This window comes from Scleropages formosus, chromosome 18 (assembly GCF_900964775.1).
Source record: "Scleropages formosus chromosome 18, fSclFor1.1, whole genome shotgun sequence".
NCBI classification, from domain to species: domain Eukaryota; kingdom Metazoa; phylum Chordata; class Actinopteri; order Osteoglossiformes; family Osteoglossidae; genus Scleropages; species Scleropages formosus.
Genome location: NC_041823.1, coordinates 3,942,656 through 3,970,625, shown reverse-complemented (window position 1 = coordinate 3,970,625; position 27,970 = coordinate 3,942,656). Strand labels below are relative to the sequence as shown.

General features: G+C 52.2%; 1 protein-coding gene across 1 annotated transcript; it reads left to right on the top strand.

The window, feature by feature from the left end:
• The first annotated feature begins 23 nt into the window (after window positions 1-23).
• On the top strand, window positions 24-27,385 carry fam171a1 (family with sequence similarity 171 member A1). The gene is made up of 8 exons (XM_029259796.1): window positions 24-347; window positions 12,792-13,019; window positions 14,453-14,545; window positions 16,857-17,015; window positions 17,374-17,550; window positions 24,224-24,340; window positions 25,580-25,694; window positions 25,807-27,385. Exons 1-8 carry the CDS (start codon window positions 200-202, stop codon window positions 27,338-27,340), a joined length of 2,571 nt encoding a protein of 856 aa, XP_029115629.1. The 5' UTR covers window positions 24-199; the 3' UTR covers window positions 27,341-27,385.
• Window positions 27,386-27,970: the final 585 nt, after the last annotated feature.

Here is a 27,970-nt window from a genome sequence, read left to right as displayed (position 1 = left end):
ACGCGCCGGAGCTCCGTCTCTCGCACCCTTTTCTTTGGGAGTGAAAAAAGCGAGCGGGACGGCGCGCGCAGGAGATGCGGGATCGGGCGCCGCGCATGGAGGATCTGTGAACGCGTGCACGGGGGCGAGCCTCCCTCCATCCAGCGGCGCGTGACGACGACGGAGATGGAGGCGCTGTGAGGAACAAACAAAGCGGAGGATGAGCGCCGCGATGATGATAATGATGATGATGAGGAGGAGGACGAAGAGAAGGAGGAGCCCCGCTCTGCCGCTGCTGCTCTGCGTGCTGCTGGGCTGCAGCGTGTGGCGCGCGGAGAGCGGGAGCGCGCGCGTGGAGGGCGCCGTCGGTGGGCATCGCTTCTAACGCTGGGAAACACACACACACACTTTTTAAACACAGTTGGGAGAGAAGTGTGGGGAGTCTTGGTTGGAGCGATGTGTGTTTCACGGTCAAATAGGAGGGAACCCCGGGCGGGCGCGCGCGCGCGGATCGGAGCCCAGAGACTGGAAAAGGGGGGAAAGGAGTGTTTTTGTTCTTTTAAGAAGCTCCGTTTGAACAGAAGCGGCCCGGGTGGCTGGAGGTGTGTGTATGTGAGAGAGAGAGAGAGAGAGAGAGAGAAAGAAAGTGGAGGTGATCCACGGAATCAGAGCGCGACCGTGATGTATTAAGGTACAAATAGATAGTGTTTTTAATCTCGCTACCTAGTGATCCTAGTAGATACAATATACTTTTAATGTTTCTTCGGTCACTAGAACTGCATTCAGTGGTTCCTAACCCGGTAATCGTGGTAAAGTATGTAAGCAGTAAGCCCGTCAGAGGCTTTTCCAGCGAGTAACTGGTGATCCTGTTAGATAAGATCACTGCCTGTTTGTGTGCAGCCAATCAGATTGGCCAGTGGAGATTAGTTAATGAGCTGGGGTGTCACTGTTGTGTTCTGCTATAATTAGCTCACACTGGGGGTGTTGCTGCTATGTACACACCTTTTGGCCCTTTTGGGGATCGTGTGTGTTTTCTGGGTGACACTTCCTCGGATTTGCTGTGATGCAACCACCACGTTCAGCCTGTTGCAGTCAGGGAATTGTTACCTTTTATACCACAGTATTGCAGTGTGCAGTTGAAGTTGGTCTTGCTGAATTGATGTGTGTGTGAGAGACACACACACACGTGTGGTTACACTGTTACTGAGGTGTCCATCACCTGAAATGCTTTTCTTCAGGTCCTTTCCAGATGTGGATGTGTACAATACTGTTCACCTTTTCAGTTGTGTGTGTGTGTGTGTGTGTGTGTGTGGAGGAGGAGGAGGAGTCCTGACACTGAAACACACACTCATACAGAGCCGTGTTTCTCTTCGGTGGTGTGTGTCCAGGACACGTGGTGTGGTCCGTTCTCTCTGTGCAGCGAGGGAGGTGGAGAGGCTTTGTGTTCTGTTTTCCAGCTGGTGTGTGTGTGTGTGTGTGTGTGTGTGTGTGTGTGTGTGGTGTTCGTATCTTCCCACCTTGAAGCTCGATTGCAAACCCAGACAGGTGGTGTTTAGATCAAAAGGTAGTTCGTCCCCATTCTGACTAAACTGACATGTGATGTATTTATTTGTGTTACACTTCAGAGTGATTTATAATAAGTTGCTTACACAGATTTACCCATATGTACCCTGAGCAGGGTAATTTTTACTGCATCGGTTCAGGGTGATTACCTTCATCATTGCCACTGTAGCAGGGATTGGGGTTCGAACCAGAGTCCTTCATGAGCAAGGTGGCAGTTGTACCCACCTGCTGACGTACGTGCGCAGTAATGTGGTGGTGCCCGCACTCCGCTCACGTGTGGATACCGTGTTCCTACAGCGCAGTGTAAACAAACGCCATCGTGCTGACGATGGAACTCGTTCGGCCGGCCCTGCGTGGTGATGTGATCACGCCCCTCGGCTGCTCCTTCGTGAGGAAGTAAAGGCCACGAGGCAGATGGCGGTCCCTTTCCGACGGCCGGCGGCCCTCTGCACGTCAGGGGGCCGGGAGGGGGGGGGCGGTGCCTTATTGTTGTTGCACGGCGATTGCAGCGCTTTCTGTGCACCGGGGTAGCATGTGGGGGAGGGGACAGGAGCACCGTGGCCACAATGATGTGGGGTCTGTGTTTCCCCCCACGTGGGACTTCACTGCGGAACACACACGCACTTTACCCCATTGAAATGGACCAGTAGGTGGCGTAGCGGTTAGAGCTGTCGCCTTGCAGTGCAAATGCTGTTGGTTTGAATCCCGTCTCCTGCTGTAAGGCCCTTGGATCAAGGTAAAATTACTCCGTTGTGTAAATGGGTAAATCAGTGTAATGTAACATTGCAGGTCCCCTTGGACAATGGGGTAAGATGAATAAAAGTGAAAAATAAAATGTTTTCCATAGTGTGATGTAGTGTTTTATTGCAGAAATAGGCCCGTAAACTGAACAGCTGCTTCTTCTAAAGTGAATTTGGCCGCTTTTACTTCCGAGCTGCAATATCTAAATCAATACGGTGCGTTCTGCTGCTGTTCAAATAAAACGGATTGTGTTTCTGGGTTCTCGCGCGCGCACACGCAGCCACGCGGCGCCGGTTCCCTTGGTGACGGACCGCTGCACTGGCGAATGATTCAGCGGAATTGCGCCGGGTGGGCGGGGCCTGGGAAGGCCGCATCTGATTGGCTGCCGCTGAGCTCCGTCGCGATCCGGTCTGCGTTAATTACGCGGTTCGGCGTGACGTCCTCTCGGCTGGACGGCGGCGCGCGGCGAGCGCGCGCTGCTTTGAATAAGCGCAGCTTGTGGGAAAAATCCGCGCACATCTGTTTCCTTTTGGCTGCTGTAAAACTTGAAATGGTTCTACATTTTAATAAAAGTAAACATTTCCTTGAACAGAACAAGAGCCGATGGTACAGGCATGTGGGACACAGTGAAGCTGTGTGTGTGTGTGTGTGTGTGTGTGTGTGTGTGTGTGTGTGTGTGTGTGTGTGTGTGTGTGTGAGAGAGAGGGAGATGGTACTTCCTGTTGATGACATTACAGTCATTAATTATTATTCATAATCAGATGAACATTTCAGTTTCCCAGTTTGCAGTGTTCTGTCAGACTCGTGTGTGTGCGTGTGTGTATGTGCGCATGCGTGCCACATGTCCTCGCTGTCTCGCTACATCATGCTGTCATGTTTCCATCTTTCTAAATGAACTGTCCAGACGCTCGGTCTCCATTTCTGGTCTTCGTCACAGCGACACCTGAGTCCATTGTGCTCAGATGTTGTAGGGTTCAGACGCTCGGCGGTTTTCTAGATCTACCTCAACCGCTGTTCGGTGCAGAAGTGTTTGTCGTCGCCCAGGATCTCGTCCCTCTGGCAGCCCGACGTTTGGAGTTTAATGGCCGACATCAAAGCATGGCGATGGTTCGCATGTCCTCCTCGGCCTTTGGTCCTTCGGTTGAAGAGCTCTAGATGACCCAACACCTACACTAGATGTTCACTAAGTTGACCTGAGGAGATCCGTGGTGCAGCACGGTCCAGCAGCTTTGCATGAAAATAGTCGTTGGCTGTAGAGGTTCATCACCATTAGGACAGTAGGGTCCACTCTTGGTGACCACAAGTAGGGTGCTTCCAGAAGGGTCCGTCCTCAGAGTTGAAGGGGGTGCGTCCACCGTCCTTGCGATTGAGTCCATCCATCTGGTTGCTGTCTTGTTGCCTTCCAACTTCTCCAACCATCACCATCTTTCTGAGAGAATCCATCCGTTTCATGATGCATCCAAAGTTGGACATCCCAGTCTCACCATTTCTGCTTCTGCAGGACTGATTGGATCCAGCATCCATTTGTATGTGGACTCCACCAGGAGTTCATGTTTATCCTGTCCTGTTTTCACATCCCTACGGTGCTGTGGAGGCATAGAGGACATGAAGGTGTAGTTTACCCGTCACTTCATAGGATGGACGTTTGTGGTGCAGTAATTTCATGGAAGTTTTGGGGTCATGCTGGTGGACCGTCGGGGTGCGCGAGCTGTGAATGTACGGTCGGTCACAGCGTCGCCACTGGGGTCCCGTGTTTAGTGCAGTGTGGAGGAGAGCGCCCCCTAGTGAAGGCCAGGAGATTGTTATTTGCAGTGAAAGCAAGACAAGGATGGACATCATTTAAATGAGGACGTCTACTTTTAGGTCTTTCCTGTGTGTTCCGAAATTGGACGTGTGCAAAATTTGACGGTACAGGTGAAATATACCTGTCCTCGGATGACCAAACACAAACTGCGGGACGTGTTCTTTAGCGACGGGGCTGCTAACACACGCGAGAGGCGTCCCTTTGCGTCCTTCACCTGTCCTTGTGGAAGCTTCGCGGCCTCCATCTGAAAGGGGTGTTTCCCTTCACCGCCAGGCATTGTGGGTGAACCGGTGTGCTTGTAACGGGAGGAAACGACCAAGGGTAATGCAGCTCAAGGTGGGATTCAAACCTGGATCCTTTGAGTCAGAGCAACAGCTCTCACCACTGCGCCACCTGCTGGATTCTGAAGGAATTTCAGCACAGCTTTTTCTACTAATTAAAACCGTTGCACTTCTACACTAAAGCACATCTGTTCCGTCCACTTGTATGTTAAAAAAACAGGATAAATTGATAGTAAGACCATGCTGGTGTGTGTGTGTGTGTGTGTGGGGGGCGGTGAGAGAGTGAGAGCCCAGTGGAGAAAACGTACAGTATGAAACAGTCAATCTGACATTGATTTTGTTCCAGCTGACACAGATTTTGCTTTAGAGCCCATGCCGGTCTGTCGCCTTTCATTGGTGCGGATCACGGCACCACCCGGGTGACCCGGTACACGCGCTGTACACACGCCGCTCTGTGTCCGCAGACCCGTTTCCATCCCGTGTGTCCGTTTGTGGTTCTGTTCCGTTCGGTCCAGCAGGTTGAGTCTGCGGTCCCACGCAGGTCGACCTCGTTCTGACTTGCTGAACATGTCACATAAGGGCGGTTTGTGCCCATGATCTACATCCCGTGTCTGTCCTGCCAGATCAAACGGTTTGATTCCCTGCTCCTCTCTGAGGCTCCGGGGGCTTCTTTGTGAACCCAGTCCCGGTTTAAGCCACTGTGCTAACAAAGACAGTTATAATAATGACGCTTATTAGATAGTGTGGTGGTGAAAGACTCTGATTCCCATCTGGAAGGTTGTTGGTTCAAGTCCCGTGATTTTAGAAACATGTCATGTCCTCAGCACTCAGTGGGAGAGCTTATCCTTTCTCCTAAACGTTCCAAGATGTGTGTTTTGCGGAAACAGCTGTGGACACAGATAGGGTCCGGACACGTGTGTGTCTAGCTGGGAAAGGGTAAACTCTTGTGTTCGAGGTTCTAAACCACGTCTTTTATCCCAAACCCGTTTTTACAGCTGGGTGTTTTCAGGTTAAGGACCTTGCTGATATTTGACCCAGCAACCTTCAGATTACTCTTCCGTGTTGTTGGTGTTATCCACCTATGTTCTGGTAATGAATGTGTTAAACACTGTACTGGCTGGGAGTCGAACCCAGGGTTCCCTCGGAGTATGGGCAGAGTGTGGCACCGTGAGTCACTTTGATGAACAAGTGGGTCGCGTCCTTCAGCCTCACTCTGGCCTTGTCCATCACATGCCTCACGGTCCAGTATTCTCCTTATCAGGACCCATCCACATGTCTCTTTTAAGGAGGACATTGCTATGAGCGCGGGGTCGAATCCCACCCCTTCATGCTGGTGAAAACGGGGAGTCCAGAAGAGCCAAGGTTCTGTATTATGCTTGAGTGGGGCACTGTGTTGACCGCAGGATATTCTCGCTGACCAAAGTAGACCATTATGTCCACTTCACTCCCTGCCAGTGGTTCCCTCTTGTTGTGGGTGTTGAACCTTCCGGAAAAGAGGACTGATGAATCTCTGAGCTACACTAGAACCTTCTGCATGGGTGTGTTCGGTCAGCTGGGTGTCTCCGGTCCATCCGGGTGTTTAACCACTCTCGACATCTGACGCATTCCATGATTCATGTTTAGACGGAGGCAGCTGTGAGGAGCAGAGCTGTGGTAGGGGTCCAGGAACCGGAAGGTTGTGGGCTTGAATGTTTTTGCTGCAGCGTCATGGACAGGCGGGTGGCAGGTTGCACAGGTTGTGTCTCCTTTGGCTTCCTGTAGCTGCGCCTAGTAAGCTCAACACTCTGGTTGTGGCGTGCAAGACGGTCAAGGGGTCTGAACTCCAACACCCTACAATTCTGTCCCCAATGCGGTAGAATGGGGTCCCTCAGCGCTGCTGAATCCCTCCCAGAGACAAACATGCTGGGCATCAATAATCCAGTGTCTGTGTTTAAAGCTCTTTGTCTGTCGATGCACTTTGTTTACTCCGATTGTACATCGCTGTGAAGTGAAGAATCTGTACGGTGGTGTCCAAGTTGGGTGGGGCGAGTGGGGTCCTGCTGAACCTGCGTCGCTCCGCCGACCGTTCAGTTGCAGCGTTGAAGGTCTGGTCTTTGCCCTAGGGTTCGGGGAGCTGGTTTTTGTCCATCGACTCACACCAGCAGCAGAACCACACGTGTTTGTCTGCTGAGCTCCTGCCCCCTCAACCCGGTTCACTTGGACCGCTGACATCTTCCTACACGCTGTTGTCAGAGTTGTCCTCGTGCGGGGGTCCGCAGCCATTGATGAGCGCGGTCCATGACCGATGGGAAGGAAGCTCTGAAAAGGACGGGATTGCCGGGGGGTTCAGCATCTGGCCGAGAATCAAAACCACACAGTGCCGGCGAGGTTCTTCTGATAATGTGGAAAATATCTGTTCCCGGGGTCCGAGTCACGGAAGTTTCTGGGCGCCGCTGCGGAAGTGGACGGTGTGAAGCCCATTGTGTCTCCTCTGCAGAATGTAATCTCTCTTTGACCCGCTCACATGGGCAGGGTGTGTAACCCTCCTCCGCTCTTCACCATGACAATGTTGGGTCCGAGCACAGCGAAGATGGGTCCGTAAAGGTGGCGCCAGCCGATACCTTTGGTCCTCGAACCCTTGCGGCATCTTGCGCCATTTCACTCGATACCCTGCCCTTAGACACACTTCCTTTCCCGAGTAAAGCTAAAAGTGGCCCATAAAAGCAGCAGGGGGCTGGCGTTTGAAGTCTGGAACCCGGTGGCTTGTGGGGTCCAGGCGGTTTCATTAGAGGAGAAAGCGCGGTGGAATTTTCCGGTCCCAAGCGCAGTGGTTCAGAGGACAGGAGGGGGTGTTTCCCCCGCGCTGGGTCTTCCCCAGCTGGATCACGGGTCCCGACCACGTGAGACACGGACACCGGTCTGTGTTGTGTTTCCGCCCCGTTCTCCGCGGAGCCGTCAAACCCCTGCAGCCGTTATCCAGTGGTGAATGTTTCTTTCCTATATTTCTAGAAGTTTCTTCTCCTCCCTCCCCCACCCACAGGGTTTTTTTTTTACAACACTTGAGCTACATTTTTCTTAAAACTAAAATGAATTTAAATATATACATATGTATATTATATAATATGCATATATGTATATAGATATATAAAATATATATATATATATGATAAATATATGTATATAGTTTCTACAAAGTCCTGTTGGATGCTGGTTGCGAACCGGTTCCTCCGATAATTGTTTAATGTTCCCTCTTTTTATTGATCGCTCACACTCAGCAACACCAGACAGAACTGTAAACACTGTGGAGGTGAGTTGAACGAAGGCGGCCCAACACTCCTCTTCACGTCTCTCTACTGCCACCTGTTGGCTGGGTGGACAAACGCAAGCGGTGGTTGCTCTGTTACAAATTTTATAAAACAGGAAAGTGAGAAAATATTGCGGTTTAAAAAATGGAATAATTTTTTTGTTTGTGTCAAAACCCAAAAGTTGAGTCCAATCGGAGGAGTCGGTGCGTACAAACGGACGTCCCCCAACAGCATAGCGCCTTTACTGTGACGAATCAAGGACCAAATGCGGGGGAGGAGAGTCGCTTTAACGGCTTGATGTCCAGTAACCCCCCCCCTTCATTAGGGCCATTAGACAGGGTTCGATTGAGTGGGCGGAGCCTTGTGGGTCCAGACCCTTATCCTGGACTCGCTGTACCTCTCCAGCTGTGGTAACTTCTCCATATATACATTTACCCCATTTTATACCCCCTCGCCTTGAAGTGATACAGTAAAAACTACCGTGCTGTATGAATGGGTAAATCAGTGTAAACTGCTTTGAATTATTAAAGTGGGTTGAGAAAGATGATGCGAAGAGGAACCCCCCCCCCCCGGGCAGGGCAGGGCAGGGCAGGGCAGCGCTCTGGTCCTGTTTGCGTTCTTCTCTTACTTTCTCTTTCCAACAAAAGGAGGAAGGGGCACTGTGCCACACCCGGGTGTAGCTGGGGTCGCGTCCTGCAGCTCTCGCTTGCTTTTGCTCAGTGGGACAGAGAGCCAAGTTGAGGATGGCGCTGGCAGCTCCCGTGCATTTCAACATCACACCTTCAGCCCCCCCAGTCTGCGGCCTCTGTTTACCGTGGTCACCCCCCCCCGACCACTGAGATAAGCAGTCAGGAACTGGAGCGTATCTTGGATCCCCCCCAAGCAGAGTCATACCATTTGCTGCGGTCAGATAACCCTGCGTTCCTTGTCACATGTTTGCATTGTGGGTCTTTGTGGAGCTCAGCACACCCGCCCCGCCCCCCACCCCCCAACTTGCACCCTTACACAGCAAAACGGGGGCACCTAGAAGACCGCAGTGGTCAGTTTGCTTTCGTTTGCTGGCACGTTACTGGATGTTCTTCGGTGACCGTTTACGGTCGTTCAGCGGTCTTACAGCTCTTGAACGAAACACCGTTTCGACCACTATGGAATGTTTTTTTTGTTTGTTTTAAGTAGTAGAAGGCAATGTGTGCGTTTCTTGTGATTATTGTATTCACATATTGTGTTCTGTGTGCTTTTGGGGCTGGGGCTCAATAGGAGAGGAGCAGTTATGGACCATCAAGAGACCACGATTGCTGCGGTTCATATGGATTTTTATGGAAAAAGTGTCTCTGTGAGATTTGTAATATTTCTTTTTAAAGTGTTTTCTGTTTTTAAAGGTCAAAAGTTTTAAAGGTGTTTTGTGTTTACAGGGCAGCGTCTCTACATGAGACACGTATCAAATGTGACTGTTTTACACGGTTTTTAAATTGACTCTTTTACGTAAGGCTTTTCTTTCGCTGGATTTTTGCATTTTCGCATGTATTAATTTTCACACTTTTGTCCAAAGCCACTGAGCTTCTTACAATTGTTTGCAGATGGTTTTACACACACAAATATATGTGTGTGTGTATGTATATATGTGTGTTTTTTTTTTTTTTTTTTTACTGGAGTAAACTGCCATAAGGTGTTTTGCTTAAGGCCAGCAGTAGATGGGATTCGAACCTGCGACATTCAGGTCCAAAGGAGGCAGCGCTCTCCCATAGGCCACCTGCCGTCGCGATACCGGCTACATTTGGGCTCTCCGTTTCACGCTCTATCCGGGGGTATGAAGGTGACGATGCTGAGGGCGCCGGGGGGCCGGGGCACTGACGGGTCTGACCCCAGGTACCGCGGTCCACGGCCGGGCTGCGCTGTGCTGGACACGGAACCGGAGACCGCAATCTGGTTTCAGCAGCATTCCAACAGAGTGATTCAGCTATAGGGAGTGATTTACAACCCGCTGACCAGATGGCCCCGTTAAAGAGTTCCTCATGGCTACCCACGCTCCTGTGTGTGTGTGTTCTGCAGTGAGGCTGTCCTATGTTTCCACAGCTTCCACTGTGAAGCTGAGCTCATTTCACAACCACATGAAAACCACTTGCTCCTTGTTCGCTTAGTTACCTGTCTCTCCTGCAGGGGGCGTAGTGGTTGGGGCTGTAGGGTTTGGATCTCACACCCTGCTGTGGTACCCTTGATCTTACCCTGAACTGACACAGCAGAAATTACCCAGTATGTATGAATGGATAAATAATTGCAGGTAACTTTGAACACTGTGGGCTCCGAACCGCCCTGCGCTCCATTCCACGGTTCACACAAATTGCTGGCTCTGTTTTTGTTCGTGTGTTGAATGTGCTACATCACACACGCTCGCGGTGAGTAACGCGGTAAATTAAATGGCTGCAGGTGCGGGGTAGCGCTTCCAGCTGCCTGTAGTGTGCGCTATTGCGGTCGGGAGCCCCGCCCTCCCCCGTCCCATCTGCAGGGGAGCCAGAAATGCTTCCACATCAGACCGTGGTCATCTTTTCCACCACCCCCCCCAACTCCAAAAGACAGGTCAGCGGTAGCAGAGGTTGACTGAGTGACCGGTCGCTATCACGGTCATTGTCTGATCGTGACTGCAATTGACCGCGCTCGACCGCAATGAGACCGGCGGTCGATAGAGTCCCATGGGAAGAGATGAACGGTCAGAATGAGTTCCCTGCTCTCCCTGTGAATCGAAATCCTCCACCACCCCCAACCGAGACGCGCACTCTAGCCCGGGTCCTGCCCCCACATACCACGGTTAACCTTTGACGTCCACACCTGTGTAATAGGGACCCATAAAAATCGTGATTGTTTCCCATTGCTCATTGAGCAGCTGGGCACCACCTGCGGGAGGGCTGGATTGGACCCTGCCGACCGTGTGTGGGGCTCTGGTCCTGGAGAACCTCAGGTTCCAACACGCACTCCTTCACGTGTGGTCTTTGGGGATGTCTCTGGAATAGGTACCTCCTAATGTAGAACCCTTGTTGTACCCTGGATGCAGACCTTGAATTGATACAGTAAAATTAACCCTCCTCCCCCGTTGGGGATCACGACCACTGCGGTCAAGACGAGCGCTGATGGGGTCTGGGGTTCTGCGTATTCCCCAAGGTCAAGGATAGGAAGGAACCTCCCTTTTTTTCTTTTTTCTTTTTTCTACTGGACCCCTTTGATCCACCGTTGTAGCTGTGTGCTTCACTGGAGTGCGGCCAGCTGGTCCCGGGTTCGAATCCGGCTGCCCTGGGAATTTGGGCCCCTGTTTTAAGGGATCCGTGTCTGTCGCTGTTCTGGGACCTCCAGAAGTGTGGTGGACAGTGTGTGGCCTCGTCTGGTGGAGGGAAACCAGAAAGGTGTTTGGTGTCCCCTGGTCAGAAGGACTCGTGTGGTTCCCCCGATGTCCTGCGCCTCTAGTCGTGACCGTAGGGGAGCGTCCGCGGGTACGAGGGCAGCGCCCGGCGCTTAGAGCCCCTCCCCACCTGACGGGGATTTGGAGTCACACAAGATGTGGCTTTGAGCCACCTGGTGCTACTGCACCCCCCTGATCTACAGTTGGGGGGTTTAAAACCATTCTGCATGCCTCACTGAGCACTGAGTGGTACCACCTTTCACTGAGCACTGCTTTTGAAAGCTGTGTGTGTGTGAGAGAGAGAGAAAGAGAGAGAGAGAGAGAGAGAGAGAGAGAGAGAGAGAGAGAGACTGGTTTTGTTATTGCTGTTCATCACATGGTTACACAGTTATGAAGCAAAGTGGTCAGAGGAAGATTTCATCTTGAGATCCCACTTGGGGCATTTTACTGTGCTTTTACCCTGCTCACCCTGGGCTGCTTCACTTGTTATATTGTTTCACTCCTAATAATATCTCCACACAAACCTCAATGCTCGCATATGGTGATCAGTCGTGAACAATTCTGTGCGCGGTCAGCGGTTCGCTGTCTCTCTGGTGCGATGAGATCATTGCTCCTCCCCGGGGAGGACCGCCAGGTCGAAGATGTCATCGTGAGACAGTCGGGATCACACTTTATGACCGCGTTCCTCAAGGTGACCTCACATCACCGTGGTCATTTCTGCTAACCGCTGAAAGATGGTCGCCCTCAGGATGGTCTCTCTTAGCGGGCCTCATTCGCACGGTCATGACTGACCGTGACCGTCGCTCATGACCGTCAGGATCCTGTTTGCGTGTCTCGCTGGTGTATGGTCCTCGATGAGAGGCGGTCAGCCTGCAGGTTTCTGCCTCCGCTCGTGTTTTTCCACTGCTGAAACGCGCTTCCTCAAAGGACCGTTAATGATTAAGCTTTTGTCGACCTGCAGAAAGGAGCCATTATTCCCGCTCCAGAAAAAAAAAAAACGGGACTCGTCAAAAACTGGGCGCCTGAGGCCAAGTAATTAAGATCTCATTGCATGTGATTTGGGGGCGTTTGAGCCGAAGCAGATTTGTCATTTCTGAATAAAAGATGAATGATGGGCTTTCAGAACCGATCGGACACCTTCGGTGGTTCGTCAGAGGAGCGCCTTAAATTAATTGTTCGCTTTCCGCTGTTTGAAAATTGAGCCGGTTGTCATGTTTTGGTCGGTTTGTAAAGAGGGAACAAATTGGTACAAACCATCCTGCCCCTAGCCGCTTGGTGGGTCCAGTCTCAAGGGGTTAAAATTCAAAGTTAGCAGGTGGTTAGTTTTGTCCTCAGTGTGGTGGAATGAACTCCCTCTGTCCCTCAGAACTGCTGAATCCCTCCCGCATTCAAGAAGGGTCTCAAACCTTTCTCTTTGAGAGCCGCTTCTCTCATGACTGCTCCGTAAATGAGTCCAACACCATCTGCTATGATTATTTATGTATTTGGTATCTGAATGTCACTACAAGTGCTAGTGGAGGGATGTGAACCAGCAACACGATGGCGTCGGACACACAGTCTGTGGTTCGATAATCCCGTGTCTGTCTAAAGCTCTTCATCTGTTGTCGATGCACTTTTGTTTACTCTGCGTTGGACATAATTTGGGAGAAACGTCGCTGTTAAATGAATAAATATGGTGATTTTTTTAAGGTCGCACTGAGTAGTTCCTGTTGCCATGACGACGCCCTTCCTGTCCCCACTCCCCCCCACAGAAGTGACCCTGAAGGTGCACCTGAGTGATGCCAGCACCCACCAGCCGATACCTGGCGCCACCGTGGAGATCTTTGCCAACCACACCTCATTCGCCGCAGGGACCTCAGAAGCGGATGGCAACGCCTTCATCAGTTTTCCGTACCACTTGGGCACCCCGCTGATCGTCACGGCAACCAAGCCCGGCTACGTGCCAAACTCCGCCCCGTGGTGGCCGGCCCGGTTACCCGGTACGGGTATAAACATTGAGGGATTAACGGACCCTGGCGCTGAATGAAATAAAATATTAACGAATCTTCCTGGGGGGGCGGGGACAGCCTGTGCTGGAGGTGGCGGAGTGCATCCGTTCCGGGGGGTTGGGCGGTTGGTAGGTGGACTGGCACACTGACAGGGTGGGCGGGGCTTGGGGTGCACAGCTGGATCGCCCGCTCTCAGCGATAAAAGGAGATGGAGAAAGCGATTAGCTGCATAACCCTCCTGTGGTTTGCGAAAACCCAGGCGACGATTAATTCTCTGCTCGCTGTTTGTTTTACATCCCCCGGCCTGTTAGCGTTTACCATATTTACCATGTTCTTTATTTCCGAACTTGGAGAAATGCTCTGCGGCAGCACGCTTGGAGCTCGACCAGCCCGCTTTCAGCAGAGCTTGGCTGTCGCCGGGGGCAGATGGAGCCTCCCGCGTGACATCGGGTTCGGCTCGTGTCTGGGAGTACCGGTAGGGGGTGGTGGGGTTCCCGACTTTTTTGTTTCAACACCTTTCAGTTCAGTGTATTGATCGTTGTCCAAAACATCCAGGACTGATGTAGGTGGACGTCTTGCCGTAAGGACAGTAAGTGGCATAGCGGTTAGAGCCGCTGGCTTCAGACGCGAAGGGTCCGGATTCGAATCCAGCCCTTGATGTAGTACTTTCAAGGTATGGACCCAAACTTGTACAGTAAAAATGACCCAGCTGTAAAATGGGTAAATAATGGTAAGTTACTTGCTGTTGTGTGTCGCTTTGGAGAAGAGGGTCAGCAAAATAAATGAATATCAGTTTTCGTCTTATGAAAATGTGATACAGTTTAACATATATCGGGAATTAATGGAATTTTAGCGGAAATGGCCAATGCTTGTGTCCTGTCATGCTCTTCTAGCACCCGGTGTGGGACGAGTTTGGGCACAAGGGGCCTCAGCTGGAACTAGATGGTTGCTGGGTCGAGTCACAGGTGGGACCCCTCTGTCGTACCCTGGACCAGGCATTTACTCTGCTCACACTGACTCATTCAGATGCATAAGAGATCAGTCGGTGTGTATTTTAAAAGAATATTGTCTGACACTTTTCTCCAAAGTGACTTACAATGTGGGGTTCGTACAGTAAGGTAATTTACCCATTTACGCTGCAGGGTAAGTACCTTGACCAAGAGTGTGACGGCAGAAGTAGGATTCAAACCCGGGTCTTTCGGTTGCCATCCGGTGTCTCTCGCCACTACGCCACCTGCTGTCCAGAGGGTTATGGAGATTGAGACTTTTTGGTGGGCTTAGAAAGACCACCCCCATTTCTCAGTCCCTCCATGCTGCTACCCCACCCCCCAGCCCCGCTGTCAGTGCGTCTGTGGTTTGCGGTCGTGTTCCTAAGTGGGGTCTGGAAGTAACGCCCTCTCGCCGTCTGTCTGCGGTGCCCCCAGTGTTCTCCTCGCTCAGCCTGGACCTGCTGCTGGAGAGGGCCGCCACGCTCATGGTGTACGAGGACGTGGTGCACATCGTCTCCGGCTTCCCAGGTGAGGGACCCCCTCGCTACCCCCCACCCCACCCAGAAGGGTGCATCCCAGGGGGGTGCTTCCCACCCTTTAACACCGAACTGTTGCAGAATCTGACTACGCTGTCTCTCGCACGCACACACACACACACACGCTGATAATTAAATTACGGGGAGTGCTTTTATATATGTCGTTAGTCTGGTCTTGACATATTTAATCAATGTACTCCTTGCTCACAATGCATGCTGGGATTGGGGAGGGTGGCAGGGGAGGATCAGGTGGGGCGTCTGGGCCTTTAATTGCCCAGCCATCACCGCTGGGAGTTGGGGGGGGGGGGGGGACATTCTAAACACACTGCAGGAGTGGAATTCCAGTCACTTCCCACATCACCCCCCCCACCTGCACCCCCGACTCGATCCCCCAGGGAGGCGGGGCCAGCGCTGCGGCTCTGTTTCTGCTCTTATTCTCTGAGTGCTCTTCAGCTGGGGGGGTGGGGCGGGGGCGGGGGGCTCGCTGCGTCCGCTTCCCTTTGTGTTCACTCATCGCAGTGACAACAGGATGAATATTTACTGTCACCGCATTTTACCCCTGCCCTGTCAGTCTCTCTTTGTCAACTGAAACACTCCGACCGTGTGTGTATATAGGAACAGCAGGTGGCGTAGCGGTTCATGTTCCATTCCACTTAAAGGATCTTGGTTCAAATCCCACCTTCTACTGGAATACTCTTGATGAAGGTACTTACCATGAATTGACTGTCAAAATTCCCCTTCGGTATACAGTAAATGGGTAAATCAGTGTACTTAACATACAGACCTCACACACCTCACAAGTGACCTCAGAGAAGTGTGTCTCAAATAATGGTTGAAAACGTATGTGGTTTCTTTTATATTTGCGGATTATTTAAATTTTTTTTCGCTTCATATTCATAACCGTAAGCCCTCGCTTTCCAGTTTCTGTAGACATTTTGCATTTTGCCTTGTTTTCTGTTGCGTTTCGTTTGCTCAACAAGTTCCAGACCACTTGCTCTTCCAGCTGTGTGAAAATAAAACATTTCTGAGTGGTGAAGCAACCGCTGGGATGGGTGTGAGCGGCAGGCGGAGGAGCTGCGAGCTGATTGGCTGGCTGTCGCCACCAACCCTGCCTGGAGGCGGTCCTACAGGCTCGCTGTTATTGTTTGAATGAGGCCATGCTGGTATCTGATTGGTGGGCTGTCTCCTGAGCCCCACCTAGAGGCGGTCCTAAGCCTCCAGTCTCAGAAGAGATACACACACACACAATGACATCACTGGGGAAGAGTAAGTGCGTTCCATCTTCATTAATTGACTTCTGACCCTGCCCTGAGACTGGGGTTTGGTCAGAGTGGTAGGACACGCCCTCAGGGGAAGGGTCATGACCTAACCATGTCATAGAGGGCAGGCTGCCGAAGGTCATTCGGTCAAATCTGATTTGTTAAAACTAAATTTTACGTGTGTTCTGTCCCAAAGCCTTTTACAAAAGAAATTTGCTGAACACATAAAAAAAATCAGGATAAACGTAAGTGTGGCTTGATATTAGAGTAGACTTTATATAAATGTAACCTTAACGTTTTTTAAAAAAAAAAAAAAAAAAAAAAAAAAAAGAAATTCTCCTGGTGGGAAGGTACATCTCAGACTAGATTCGGTCTTTCAGACTTTATAAATACCCCCCAATGCATTAACACGCAAAACTCCACCCTCTCGCATTAGTGCATGAACCCGGTGAGTGGCACAGCGAGTAGTGCTGCTGTCTCACAGTGCCAGGTGATGTGAGAGGACGTGGGTTTGATCCCTGCTCAGACTGTGTAGAGTTTGCATGTTCTCCCCGTGCCTGCGTGGGTTTCCTCTGGGTGCTCTGGTTTCCTCTCACACTCCAAAGACATGCTGTTCAGGTTCACCCGTTGTGTGTGTGTGTTTTCCACTGATGTATGGATGAGTGACCCAGTGTAAGCAGCGTATCTAGCAGTGTAAGTCACCGCGGTGAATAAGGTGTGTGGGCTGATAACACTACACAGAGTTCATTGGAAGTCGCTTTGGAGAAAATAAGCAGCAGTAAATCTAGCAATTCATTTAGCAGACGCTTTCCTCCAAAGCAACGTACATCTCATAGACAATACAATTTGTTCATTACATTAGGAGAAAGAGACATAGCTGCGGATGTGACTCTTAGGTACAGTTGATTTCCTTCACCGTATGCACCGACATTCATACCTTATGAACCTCATATGTTCATTGGCCATGTTTCTGGCTTGCTGTCCACTGAAGCATGCCCATATTCGACCCGTTGTGATTTGTGACCGTTTCTATCCTCTCCCCAGGTTCAAGGGTTCGGCCCTGGGTTCACTTCCCTCGCCGGGCCCTGACTTTGCCGCCGGGCACCAGTTACAACAACCTGACAGCCTTGCTGACGGTGGCCAGCTCCGCCCAGGAAGTGGAGCGCTTCCCTTACCTGCAAGGTCTCGCTGAGAACGGCACAGGTGAGACTGGTCCTGAGAGCGGTCGGCATAGACGGTGAGTGGAATCGTAAACAAATGGTTACCGGTTCAAACAACCGCGGCTTCCAGAAAAGGGGAGATGGACCACGGTTGGCTCCTGCAGCCCTAAATGGGATTTGCATCAATAGCTCTGTAAGGGCAGGAGAATTCATGAAAGACTCACCCCATCCCCTCCCCCTGGTGGACCATGATACACAGTCTCGACTCTATCCGTTCGTGTTATCTTGGACACACCTCATGGGCACCTTTGTTAGAAAAACAGCAGTGCCCGACCCCTCAAGAGCCCCCCTTCACTTCCTGACCAAGAGTCGTGTTAACGTCTTCCAAACACCTCCCTCAGGCAGCGGCAGGAGGGTGGAGCTCGCTGCCCTCACGGCCATCAGCGTTCACCTGCGAGGCAGCGACGGGTCCGAACTGCACGTCACCGAACCTGTGAACATCCTCGTACCCCTGCCCTCCAACAGTGGGCTGAAGGAGAACGACCACATCCCCGCGTGGCGATTCGATCCCAAACTCGGTGAGGCGACGTCCTCCTACTCCCATGTCCCATCCTCCCGGTGTGGCCTTTAGAAGCTACGATCTGCATGGGGGGTAGAAAGGGGGGTGGTACCCCACCTCAGAGTCTTCAGTGCTCGTCTTTTCTTGGCCATAAATCAATAGCGACCGCCGTTTTGTGTTTCCTGTGGTTGAGTCGGGATTCCGAGGGCAGTTCCCATACATTTCAAGTCATGGTGGTGCAGAGGGTACCGCTGCTTCTGCACAGTTTCTGGGCTGTGGGTTCAGATCTGGGTTCGAATCTGGATTGGTCAATGTGCAGTGTGTTTTGCCCCGTGTTTGCATGGATTTACCTCGTGTTGTGTGAGGAAGACGGCAACGGTAAACCACATCGGCACCCTTTGAGTGGTCGCCAAGAGCTGACTTCACTTTGAAGGCACTTACCCTCCCCTTACTCTTATTAGGTTGAGGGTACAGAATGCTGACCGTGTCCCTCAGAAGAGAGCCACTGTATCATTAGGTTATTCCTCAGCACTTCCCATCAGATCTGTCTCCTGGGGGGTAATAGAATCCCCCCCATTCCAGCACTGTTTGTGCAAACCCTGAATCAGAGGAAGGAACTTTTTTCCTGTGGAGCTCTGTGGATGAAGAGGGGCCGGTAGCGAGAGTGCAAGGGCGCTTCCACAATGGGCGCTGGAAAGGTTAGGGCAAAACATCCTCTCGAAAGACAAGCAGAGCCAGGAGGTTACTGAAAAGGTCCGAATAAGAGAACCAGTCGGGTATCCGGGGTTTGGCTGTGTCCTGAAAATGCCTCCTATGAGTTAATTTAGGGTTCTTCCTAGTCTCGGTAACGCCACTTGCGAGTTTTGCTACATCTCACCTGCAATTCCTCCAAGTTACCGAGGGTTTGGCTGCGTCTCAGTCAGAATTCCTGCAGGTTGCCGAGGGTTCGGCTGGTTCTCGACGCCATAAGCTGTTGGTGACCGAGGGTTCAGCCCTGTCTCGATAGTACCAGCGGTTGGTTACTGATTATTCACCTGGGTTTTGGCAACGGCTCCTTTGAGTTACCAGGGGGTCCAGCTGGGTCATGACGCCACCACCGAGGGGAAAAAAAAATTATTTGGTGATTTGGATTTGTCAGTAAAATCCACAGAATATCTCCATATTTTCTGGTAATCTCATTCCGGTGTCGAGTCCGCTCCGCAGGATTAGGGACTGCTGCAGCAGAGCCACGAGGACAGGCTGTTGGAGGCTCAGCCAAGTGCAGTTCCCTACCAGTGTACGCCGCTGCCCTCGTAATCTTAACCCGTCATTTAGGGACGTTGTTTAAGGCTTCAATCATAACAAACTGTATGTTCGGAAACTAACAGACGACAACAACTCGGATTCGAAGGCGGTTATTACGTTTTGTGGTTTTATTTTCTTGTGACTGTTCTCGAAACATGTTTAACAGTGTAATATGATACATGAAGGGTCTTTCGGCATCTACAAAAATGTCCACGTTGTGTAGCCAATTACTACTTTGTCACGTGTTATTTGACGGCCAATTGCTCCAGCTTTATAAGCTCCCCCAGTGATTTACAGTGATTTACCCATTTATGCATCTGGGTAATTTATGCTGTGTCACTTCAGGGTAAGTACCTTGATCAAGGGTACGGTAGAAGGAGTGGGATTCAAACAAAGGACCTTCGGATCAGAAGAGACACTACCTGCGGCCCGGTTACCATCAACCACGACAGCGTGGCGACGAGTAGATGGAATGATGTGTCGTCTGGATCGCGGCACGAGGACCCGTCAGTTTGCCCTTCCCTCGGCCGCCTGCGCACCGCGCTCTAACGCCAAGGAGACAAACGGAGACTCTGCAAAGCAACCTCCTCCAGGCCCGACACCCCGTCTGGGGAAAACCTTTGTTTGTCCTCAACCTGCTGCTTTAAATATTCAAATAGGACCCCCCGCCCCCGTGTGCGAGGAGACGGGAGCCCGCTCGCCGGCGCCCCCGGCTCGTCCTATCGATCTGCACGATAAAGACTCATCCCGGTGTCGATTTAGTGGAGTTTGTTTTGCATGGCGGGTGGGGGGGTGGAGCAGCTCATTTAGTTCAGGGGAGGAATTTTCCATATGAAAGGAATTTGACGTGGACATATTAGACACACAGGACATTGTTAAAATAACAGGGTAATCGTAAAGTAACAGTAAAGTAAACCCAATAAATAATTTTAAATAATTTCCAAACAACAATTATTTGGATTAAAGATGCAAGATTAAACTATTGGAAGGCTAAATAGGTGCTCACGTACAAAGTCTCTTTTACTACATACATTATTTTGCCAGTCCTGTTGTAGTGCAAATGATTGATTAAATTATTGCTGCTGACATCTGTTATCTGTCACAGAGGAAGTGGTTTAAGCCATTTATATAAATTTTCATTTTAATTTGTTCGGATTCGATTTTGTTGGAGAAAACTGTCGGCTCCAACTCGGCCGTCCCGTGTTTTACCGCGAATGCAGCAGGGTGTTGCCGAAGGGTCCCCGGGACTTTTATTGTGCAGAGTGGGTGTCTGACGTGAACACACTGGGGCTTTTAATTTGACAGCCCCCCCCCCCCCCCCCCGCCCCCGACATCCTTCCACTAAAGGAGCCGGTCGTGGACGTGGGGAGGCCCTGGGATCCGGTTACAGTGTCCCTCTGACCGACAGCACTTCCTCCGCACAAGTTCTCACTGAGCGTGCTCAAAAGGACTCTGCTGCGGTCACTCCGGCAGCGGGGGTTTGCACTCTGCCCTGGGTGGGGTGGGGTGGGATGGTGTGTGTGTGTGTGTGCGTGTGTGTGTACATGTGACAGAGAGAGGGAATGGGGTGCTGCTTGAGGATAGGTTTTTGCGATGAAGTAACCATATAAGGGTAAACACTGCGAATGGAGCGAGACGTGACAGCAGGGGGCGCAGCGGCTGAGGAACCAGGCATATAACGCAGCGGGAGACTGCATACCGGGGGGGATGGATTATTTAGTGTTATTGATCGATAATGTGAAGTGAGAAGAAGGCAGAGCTGGGCCGGGTCGGCTGAGAGGAAGAGAGGAAGAGTCTGTTAGCACGTTGTTAACGGCGCATTCCTGTCGTTCTGCTCTGCTGGGTTGGGTTTCACCCCCCGCTCACAGCCCAGGCTGTGTGTCTCTGGGGGTCGATGGTGTTGGGAGGGGGTCTCGGTCCCCTTCCGTCCCACTCTCGGATATATTTAGTCCTTCTGGACTCGCTTGCGAATGGAATTGGGGTTTCTTCCACTCCCACCCCCACCCATCATCTTGGTGGCTCTGCAAATAGGAAACGGTGCTTCGGAAGTTGCTGGAAATATTGTGCCCTCCAGTAGTTAGAACCGTTCAGTACCCTACCCCCTGACCCATCCCCCCCTGAAATGGACCGAGAAAAACTCACAACCGCCGATCAGCTCCTCGCGCCTCATGTTCTGCCAGCTCGCCACTTTGGACGTAGAGGGAACTGGATTTTGTGAGCAGAGGCTGAAGTGAAGGGATGTGACCTTATACCCGCCGAATTCGGCAGAAATCTGTCACTTTACCATGAAGTCGCGGTGTACCGTAGTACACGCATCATACGCAGCTTTTATTAATCACTTCGCTGCTGGGGAACTTCACTGGAACACCAGTGAATCACGGCGGTGTGGCGGCTGGGCGTCACCTCGCAGTCTCGAGGTCCCAGGTTCGAGTCCCAGCAGGCCAGGAAAAGTACTCAGCAGCTGGTGGCAACGTGGTTAAAGCCATCACCATCCAGTCCAAGGAGCTGGGTTCGAATCCCACCTCCTGCTGTAGCACCCTTGGTCAAGGTACTTACCCTGAATTAATGCAGTAAGGATGCTGTGCTGTATAAAGGGGTAAATCAGTGTAAACTTGATTAACGGTCCAAGTCACTTTGGATAAAGGTGTCAAATTAAGTAATAACATCACAAACCCTTGTTAACGACCCCCCCCCCCAACCCCACATTCCTTGATCACCTTCCCATCCCCCAATACGAATGATGTCTTCCGTTGTAAACTTGATTCTTTCTTTTTCACTGTAGTTTGTGTGTAAATACCAGCACGCCCCCTTTAGAACCCAGCTCATTCCGGCACCCCGCAGATTCGGATCGCGACGTTGACACGTCGTCAGGCGGCGCCGAACCGTGCAGAAATAACTCGCCCTGCGTCTGACTCTCCCCAGCTGACAGCAGAGAGATAAAAATAAAGAGATGCTGGAGGGAGCGCACGGATGTGCGCTTTCTGGTCACGGGTGCGGAGCACCAGTCTTCACGCGGGTTTGGATCCAACCCGCAGGCGTTGCTGTGTGACCCTCGCGGTCGCAGCCGGCGTCTCCGTCGCCGTGCGTTGGCGGAGCGTCGTTGAGGTTCTCGTGGGGGGTGTTGGCGTCACCGCAGGAGCGGTTAAAGGGCTCTGGGAACTGAGTGGTTGGAGGTGCGAATGTGACCGGATCCCAGCGCGTGGGGCCCACAGCTCACAGCTGGACTAGAGCCCGTGTGTGAAGTTGTCCGATACGTGCGTGTGGGGGTGGGGATGGTAGAGGAGTTTTGCACCTCGTGGCCATTTAGTGCTCCGTTACACTCGCGAGTGCAGTGGGTGTTTCCATCAGAGCTTACGCACACACGCGGGCTGTGGAAGAGTGAGGGCAGACAGCCAGCGAAGGCTGTTTCTGTGACCTTGATTGAAGTGCCCTTCTCCCAGAATGCATTTCTGCCACCGGCCTCCCGTGCCGTTCGTCCTCCGAATGCAAACATTTCCGTTTATTCGTTTGACACTTTTCCTGAAGGTAACTTTACCGTGTTTGGTTTTTCACACTAAGACACTTACAGTGATTTACCCTTTTATATAGCACGGAAATTTTTACTGCAGGTAATTGGTTTGGGCCACTTATCCAGTCGGAGCACCGGGGTTTCAGTCCCGCCTCCTGCCGTCGTACCCTCCTTTGATCAAGGTATTTACCATGAATGGATAGGTAAAATTACCCAGCTGTTTACATGGCTAAATCAGTGTAAGTAGTTAAATGTATAAACCTCACATTTTAAGTCACTTTGAAAAGCAAAAAGTGTCCAGTGAATAACTGGTAGTCATTTATATGGTTATTGCTTGTTTTGTGGAATATAATAATAATAATAATATATTTTTTGATCTGACAGTCATGGTGTGATTATTAGCTGTGTGTTTGGTGATCCGAGTGTGACACTTCCATGCCTTGTTATGCCAGTAGGGAATAGTCGTGCCCCCCCCAGGGGGCTTGACTTCCAAAGGTCAGCTGACCTGTACGACCATAGCACTGTCAGCACTGACCTCAGGACTTGTCTGTTTACTGAACTGGTTGCCTGGCAACCGTCAACAAAAACGAGGATCGTAATTTAATTTGCCAGTAAAGATTGTGCATTTTTCCCCTGGGTTTTGTCGAACGTTGCAGCGCGAGGTTATTCCCAGCAGGACGGGGGCAGTGCGCGCGAGCGTGCCTTTGTCCGCCCCGTCCCACGGCGAAAAGCCGAAGAACCTGTTCCAGAACATTGGCCCGGTCGAGGGGGGGGGGGGGGGGAACAGTGTTTCCATTGTCCCGCGTGTTTTCCAGCGATCACACTCATGAGATTACGTGTTTAAACTTGGTTTCCTCATTCCCGCCTGCAAAATATCTCTCGGGTCCAAATAGTACGTAATCGGATTTAGGGTTTCTTAAGCAATCTCCTCCCTCCCCCCACCCCATGTGATCCATTCTGAGAGGCCATGGGAGGAATTCCTTTAAATGTCAGGCCCACGTTCCGGAAAGATCCGCATACACACCCCGTGCGATTCATGTGGCCAGGTGTGTACAGACCCCGCCCCCGCAGGTGACAGGAGGACACACCCACTCAGCCAAATGTCAGCACATGACTCTCAATACCCACCGTCCTCTTTGCTCGTAAATAACAAATTAACCCTAGTGGAGCTGGGAGGGGCCCTGCCGTCGTACCTAGAGTATGAAAATAACAGTGCAGTTATAATAACACTGTTTAACAGATTTAACCCTGCTGATTGGTGGGTGCTCTTCAGACCCCAGTTATGGGTCAGTCATCACATATGCCTCAGTGCCCTTACCGCAGTGCTCCTCACTCGACCCCTGTGCATCTGAGCGCGTCTCTCGCTGTCGGTGTGGAGAGAGAGCGAGAGAGAGAGAGAGCGAGCAGGAGTAACAGACTCGCGTCGGGTTACGGGGGTAATGGCGAACTGCAGCGGGAGCAGATCGATACCGCGGTGTGTCGTTGCGCCACCCTGTGGTGACACAAGGCCCTGCATCATCCAGTTAAAACCACCTAGATGGGACCACCAAGGACAGGATCCACATGGCTAATGGGCACAGCAGACCTATGGCTTTATTCAGTTATATAGTCATAATTTATATTGTACTTGCAAAATGGGTTTTTTTGTCTTTTCATTCGTTTTATACTTTTACAGTAAATGTTTTGGTGACTTTTGAAAGCGTATGGTGGCTGATGCACCGGAACCCCTGGTTTCGTTTTGGCCGCAGGTCCCGTTCTGAGTGGTGCCAAACGCTGCTTCACTGCTGCCGCTTTCGCAGCATGTCGCGATGCCTCCTCCTGCTGTTCGGGTCACGTGCTCGTGCCTGTGGGGTCGGCGTGGGCTTGGGGTCGTGAACTCTGACTACTGGGTCTGTTTCAGGTGTCTGGCTGAAGAGCGGCCTGGCCTGCGTCCAAAAGGAGGGTAACAAGCTGATGCTGAACTATATCGCCCCCCAGCTAGGGTATTGGGCAGCAGCCATGCCGCCGATCAGTACAGGTGAGACACACACACACACCCCAATCCCAGTCATGTCGCCACTCAACAATAAAAAAAAAAAAACCTCCCCCAAATAACATCCCAAGCCAGGTCCCCGATCCTGTTCCAACTTTGTCAGGCCCACATTCCAGAAAGATCCGCCTACACACTCCGTGCGATTGTCTGGCATCGCATGACAGCCATCCCCGGCTCCTGATCGCCCAGGGGTCCTCGTGCGGGACATCGAGGGACCGTTTCTCACATGCATGTTACCCCGAAGCAACAGGCTGAGTGATGTCAAACGTCAAACATCTGTTCCTGCATGGAATCAGATGGTGGAGGGAAAAAAGTCCCCCCTCCTCCTCCTCATTTCCTAAACATTTTACTGCTCCGAAGAATAAAACACATTAATTTAACCGTGGCTGTTTGGATTTCAAGCTATTTCTGTCTCTCTCCATATTGTAGCCATCAGCTGGCGGCATCCAGATGAGTCACAGCTCTTTCCTGCCAAACTAATGTTTCCACATTAGCGTGGAACTGATTCCTTGGCTCCACCACAGCTGCAAGTGAATTGGTGATACTAAATTGCCCTTAATGTGTGTATATTTTTATCTATATGTAAACGTATATATTAATTTATGACAGTTCTCTGCAGGGTGACTTGTGATATTTAGGTATTTGCACTGTTTTGCCCCATATGTACCGCAGGGTAATTTTTACCGTTTCAGTTCAGGGTAAACACACACACACACACACACACACACACACATTTTCAGAACCGCTTGTCCCATACGGGGTCACGGGGAACCGGAGCCTACCCGGTAACACAGGGCGTAAGGCCGGAGGGGGAAGGGACACACCCAGGACGGGACGCCAGTCCGTCGCAAGGCACCCCAAGCGGGACTCGAACCCCAGACCCACTGAAGAGCAGGACCAGGTCCAACCCACTGCATCAGGGTAAACACATTTAAGGGAACTACAGCAGAAGGTGGGATTTGAACCCGGGTCTTTTCATTGTAAGGTGACAGCTGTAACCACTAGGCAGCAGTTAAATATGAGTTAATAAGAGATGAGCAGACCAGCCCCACAAAAGCACTGCTCTTCTGCCATGGAAGAAGGTACTTAACCCAAAGACCTCCTGTAGAACAAAATCCACAGTATGGTTTTGGATTTTAGTGGCCCCTTTGTGTGGTAAGTGCAGCAGCGGCGATGCTAATGGAAGCGATGGCCCTGGCGCCCCGTGTGTTCGTGACGTTTCAGGAGCGGGGATGGCGAAGGACATCAGCACCTACCACACAGTCTTCCTCCTCGCCATCCTGGGCGGGATGAGCGTGATCCTCCTCTTCCTCGTCTGCCTGCTGCTCTACTACTGCAGGTGAGCGTGGGCTCGGCCTCCCGCCGCTCCCGACTCCGCCTCCGTTTCCCGATCCGAGCGACACCTACGTGATGCGCTCCCTTCCCTTCCCCCGCTTTCCTCTTCCACCCAGGAGGAGGTGTCGGCGACCGCGGCAACACCGAAAACTGCAGATCTCCTCCGCCCTCGACTCCAAGAGGGACCAGGCCACGTCCATGTCCCACGTCAACTTGATCAGCGAGGTGCACCTGGACCTGGTGTCCTCCGTGCCTGAACCAGACTTGCACACGCCAATGCTGAAACCCACCTGTGCCACCGCCTCTTCCTCCCGCCAGGAGGTGGCTCCCCCGAGCAGGGGCTCGCCAGCCCGTCGGCCGCCCTCCTCCTCCTCCGCGTCCCTGGCCAAGGAGCTCCGCCGTTCTGCGGAGATCCTACCAGCGAGGGTGTCCCATCCTCAGGAGCCCGTGGACGGGTACGAGTCGCCAGGCAGGGGTGACAGCCGGCTGAGCCGTGGCTCCGCGTCCTCCCAAAGACCGCCAGATGGAGGAGAGCAACCGACACGGGTCTCGGCCACGCACCTGTCCGCCAGCAGTGCGGGGAGTTTCCAGGAGGCCGGTCCACCAGGGCCCTGCACGCCCAACTCGGACCGCCGACCGGCGGACTACCTGTTGTCGCGCTCAGTGGACCACCTGGAGAGGCCGAGCTCGCTGCCACGGCCCGGCCAGCTGCTGTGCTGCAGCTCCGTGGACCAGGTGACGGATGGCGTGTACCGGCGGGCGCGGCCCACTCTGGTCATCCCCGCCCACTACATGAAGCTCCCCGGGGAGCACCCGTACGCCGGGCAGCCCCTGCTCCTGCAGACGGACCAGCAGAGCGACCTGGAGACCATCCAGGCCGAGCTGTCGGCGTCCCATCAGCCTTTGGGGCCGCCGGGTTCCGAGCCCCTGCAGCTGTCTTCCTCCTGCGAGGACCCCCGAGATGGATCGTGGACTCTGCAGACCACCACAATCCCCGAGTCCCTCTCCATCCCGACGTCCCTGAGCGAGGCAGGCTTGGTGCAGATGAATGGCGAAGATCAGCTGCTGGCAGAGAAGACCTTGATGGAGCTGAGGGGGGGCAAGCCGCTGCCCCACCCACGCGCCTGGTTCGTGTCTCTGGACGGGCGCTCTAACGCCCACATCCGCCACTCGTACATCGACTTGCAGCGCGCCGGCCGCAACGGCAGCAACGACGCCAGCCTGGACTCCGGCGTGGACATGAGCGAGTTGGCCCGGCGAATCCAGAAAGGGCTGCGGGAGGTGGAGCGGGAGGTGGGGGCGGAGCAGGTGGAGCAGGCCAGGAGCACGGCGCCCACCGTGTCGTACACCCAGCTGGTGTATGTGGACGATGCGGACGGCAGCGGGAGCGGCTCGCCCGAGGGCAGCCCCGAGGACAGCGCCCTGGGGCCGCTGCTGCAGGATGTCCGCAGCCCGGAGGGACGGGAGCGGGAGGAGGACGATGACGGAGACGTAGCGTTCAGAACTGATCTTGCCAAGCCTGACCTGCAGCTCCCCGGCAGCAGCCCCGACGCCGTGCCCGGCCACGACGACAGCGGGGAGGACGAGAACAAGAAGAGTCCCTGGCAGAAGCGAGAGGAGAGACCGCTGCTGGCCTTCAACCTCAAATGAGCCCACATTCGAACGGACCGAGGACTGAGCCGAGAACTGAGAAACCGCGGGAAGCGGCGCTCGTTCAATGCTGGCGACACGTCGACCGACTGTTTCTACGCAAAAAAAAATGAAAACGGACATCTTATGCACAACTGCTATGCCTTTTTAATTAGAAATGATCTACAGATGAAGCAAAAACCTGTAGGCTGAACGCAAAAAGGACAAATAGCTTTAAATTTGTGTAAATTAGCTGGATGAAACGATGTGACCTGCCCTTCCTTTACCACTTTTACCTGCCCACTGGCGGTGGCATTTGTACGTTAAACGAGCAGAACGTAACGCCAGCGCAACTCTTACTTTCAAAAAGTTCCAGTGTTGTAACTCTAAGGTTACGTTATGCTAGAGGACAGCTATGCATCGCTTTTTTCTTTTTTTTTGACCGCAGTACCTTGTTACTTATGATGCCTTTTCTACTTTTAAACCAGTGCGTCACGCCTTTAGTTCATACTCTCTTACGCATATTTTATCCAAACGATTTTACGTCAACGTTTCGGGACTTTCCTTACGACGAGACCCCCCCCAAGTGTCTTCTTTTTCTTACGCCAAACTGAACTCTGTATGCGTCGCTCTTCTAGAAACTTCCGTGTT